Source organism: Littorina saxatilis, linkage group LG14, assembly GCF_037325665.1.
Source record: "Littorina saxatilis isolate snail1 linkage group LG14, US_GU_Lsax_2.0, whole genome shotgun sequence".
NCBI lineage: Eukaryota > Metazoa > Mollusca > Gastropoda > Littorinimorpha > Littorinidae > Littorina > Littorina saxatilis.
The window spans coordinates 2,974,702-2,977,862 of NC_090258.1; the positions used below are offsets into that span (position 1 = coordinate 2,974,702).

Here is a 3,161-nt window from a genome sequence, read left to right on the forward strand (position 1 = left end):
GGAGAAAGAGAGAGATACAGAGAGAGAGAGAGAAAGAGAGAGAGAGGTAGAGAGAGAGAGACAGAGAGAGAGGAGGTAGAGAGAGAGGGAGAGAGAGACAGAGAGAGGGGGGAGGGAGAGAGAGAGAGAGAGAGAGAGAGGGGGGGGGGGGAGTTATCGGGAAGTGAAAGAGCACAGGGGAGGGTACGGAGGGCATACAACACGTAAACATAACATATACCCTTCGCGTGTCAAGAATGACATAATGGACATTTCACTTCTGACATAACGATGGCTTCAGTCCACATACCGCCGTTGACATTTTGTGTGTCCCTTCGCGCAGTAGTTGAGTTCACGGCGACAAAGTTCATGTCAACATGAATGGCACGTGCCACCAATCGCATTATATCTTCATTATATCTAGGGTGGGATATAGATTTATATATATCTGACATCATTATTCGTGCTGCCTGAAGGATCCTCTTTGGAATGGGCGTGCTCTCTCTCTCTCTCTCTCTCTCTCTCTCTCTCTCTCTCTCTCTCTCTCTCTCTCTCTCTCTCCCTCTCTCTCTCTCTCACCCCCTCTCTCTCATCATACTCTGAGCTCTCAGTACTGCCAAAACTCTCTCTCTTGTTTATGAAATCTATTTACCCCTGTCCTTCGATGTAATGTCACGGAGTTGACAAAATACAAGGCACAAACACTGCTTTATACTGTCATCGAGAAAACACCAAAGATTGGCCGGTTGTCATCAATTATAAAAATATATATTCTTGCTTGAGAGAGAGAGAGAGAGAGAGAGAGAGAGAGAGAGAGAGAGAGAGAGAGAGAGAGAGAGAGAGAGAGAGAGAGAGAGAGAGAGAAAATGACAATGACAATGACAATGACAATTCTTTATTTTACGAGGGTAACAGAATAAGCATTGGTATACTTTTTTGCATCTGGCCCTCGCCCTAAAGTGGGACTAAATCTACTATAATAACTACTACTAGAGAGAGAGAGAGAGAGAGAGAGAGAGAGAGAGAGAGAGAGAGAGAGAGAGAGAGAGAGAGAGAGAGAGAGAGAGAGAGAGAGAGAGAGAGAGACAACGACAATTCTTTATCAGAAACGAAGGTAACAGAATAAGCATAGGTATGCATTTTTGCATCTGGCCCTCAGATAATGTTTCCACCACTGGGAGAGAGACAGAGGGAGAGAGAAGAGACGGAGAGAGAGAGACAGAGGGAGAGAGAAGAGACGGAGAGAGAGAGACAGAGGGAGAGAGAAGAGACGGAGAGAGAGAGACAGAGGGAGAGAGAAGAGACGGAGAGAGAGAGACAGAGGGAGAGAGAAGAGACGGAGAGAGAGAGAGAGACAGAGGGAGAGAGAAGAGACGGAGAGAGAGAGAGACAGAGGGAGAGAGAAGAGACGGAGAGAGAGAGACAGAGGGAGAGAGAAGAGACGGAGAGAGAGAGAGAGACAGAGGGAGAGAGAAGAGACGGAGAGAGAGAGACAGAGGGAGAGAGAAGAGACGGAGAGAGAGAGACAGAGGGAGAGAGAAGAGACGGAGAGAGAGAGAGAGACAGAGGGAGAGAGAAGAGACGGAGAGAGAGAGAGACAGAGGGAGAGAGAAGAGACGGAGAGAGAGAGACAGAGGGAGAGAGAAGAGACGGAGAGAGAGAGACAGACAGCCAGAAAGAGAGTGTAAAACAAAAAGATCAACTCACTTGAGAAATCCGTGGTGTCGGCCCGAGTACTCCCTAACACCACCATCAGCACTGCCACTACTCCAGACAACGTCGACGGCGGCAGCAACCACACCAACCGCTGAGCCATCACGAACTCCACAGCGAACTGAACACTTTCCTCTTCTTTACCACAAAACTCACTCGCACTAACAACACTGAAGGTGACACAAAACTTCACAACAAAAACCGAGGCACTTTCTGCTATGGACCTTTCTCGGACCACGGCTTCTTCTCCTTCATGGCTGACACGGCAGCAGAAACACAAACTGTGCGTGGTGAACACTTGCCAGTCTCCGATGGCAGAAGTAAGCTAGCAGCTCTGCGGTGAGGGGTTGATCTATTTCCCCCTCCTCGTTTCCATCTTGGCACGGATGCCAGACATTCCCGGGCAAGGGCACAGCACCCTGGGACTCTCGCGAGGCGCCCGAACTACGGGTCCCAGCTAGCCTTTTACTCTGTGAGTGTATGTTGTGTTGCAGACACGGGGTAAACACCGCGGTGCACGTGGTACTCGTCTTTAGTCGCTGCCGGTTTGCTTGTACTGTGTTGAGGGGGAGTCAACCTAGTCGTGCACCTCAAGTAGTTAGCAATAGATCACTGTCGTTCTGTGTGTGGTGTGCTGTAGACCAGGAATAAACACAGCGTGCACGTATTTAGTTGTTACCGGTTCTGTTGTTGAGACGGAGTGACCACAATTGGACACGGCCTCAAGTTGTTACCAATTCACTATCCTTGTCTCTGTGGACGGTGTGTTGTAGATCAGGTGTTAACACATTGGGCACGTGGTGTACGACTTTGGTCGTTACCGGTTCTTCGTCTTGTAAGTTGTTGTGTTTTGAGGTAGCGTAAACCGGTTCGCCTTGCTTACTGTTGTGTTGTGTTGAGGTGGAGTGACCAGAACCGTGCACCTCAGGTTGTTAGCAATTCACAGTTCCTCTCTCCGTGTTGTGTCTCTCTGCAACACATTGGGCTTTTGTCATTACCGGTTCTTCTTGTAAGTTGTGGTGTGTTGGGGTAGAGTAAACACAAGTAGTTACCAATTTACTGCCCCCCTCTCTGTGTTGTAGATCAGAAGTATAAATGCATTTGGCACGCCTTTAGTCGTTACCGGTTTGACTTGCTACTGGTGTGTTGCGGTGTGGAAGAGTAAAGACAATCCGGCAATTCAGTCGTAACTGGTTCTGTTGCCGTACCCACTGCCTTGTCTCTGATTGTAGATAATCCGGCAATTCAGTCGTAACTGGTTCTGTTGCCGTACCCACTGCCTTGTCTCTGATTGTAGATAAGAAACAAATAACCGCTTCGTCGCCTTTTCACACACCTGGTATATTTGTCTCTGTGTTTTCTTGCGGAAAATCATCAGTAAACACAATCAGGTACCATAGTAACCGGTTCACTCTTTTCATCTGTGTGTTGTGTTGTCAGTGCAGAAGGAGTAAACCCGGCCACCAGAT

General features: G+C 48.4%; 1 protein-coding gene across 1 annotated transcript in view; it reads right to left on the reverse strand.

Moving 5' to 3' along the window:
* Positions 1–2,274, reverse strand: part of LOC138946896 (UPAR/Ly6 domain-containing protein qvr-like) — a 79,396-nt gene extending 77,122 nt beyond the window's left edge. The window contains exon 1 of the mRNA XM_070318289.1: positions 1,687–2,274. Within this exon, the coding sequence (XP_070174390.1) occupies positions 1,687–1,795 (109 nt within the window). The 5' untranslated portion in view covers positions 1,796–2,274. The remainder of the gene's footprint in view (positions 1–1,686) is intronic.
* Between the last annotated feature and the right edge of the window lie 887 nt (positions 2,275–3,161).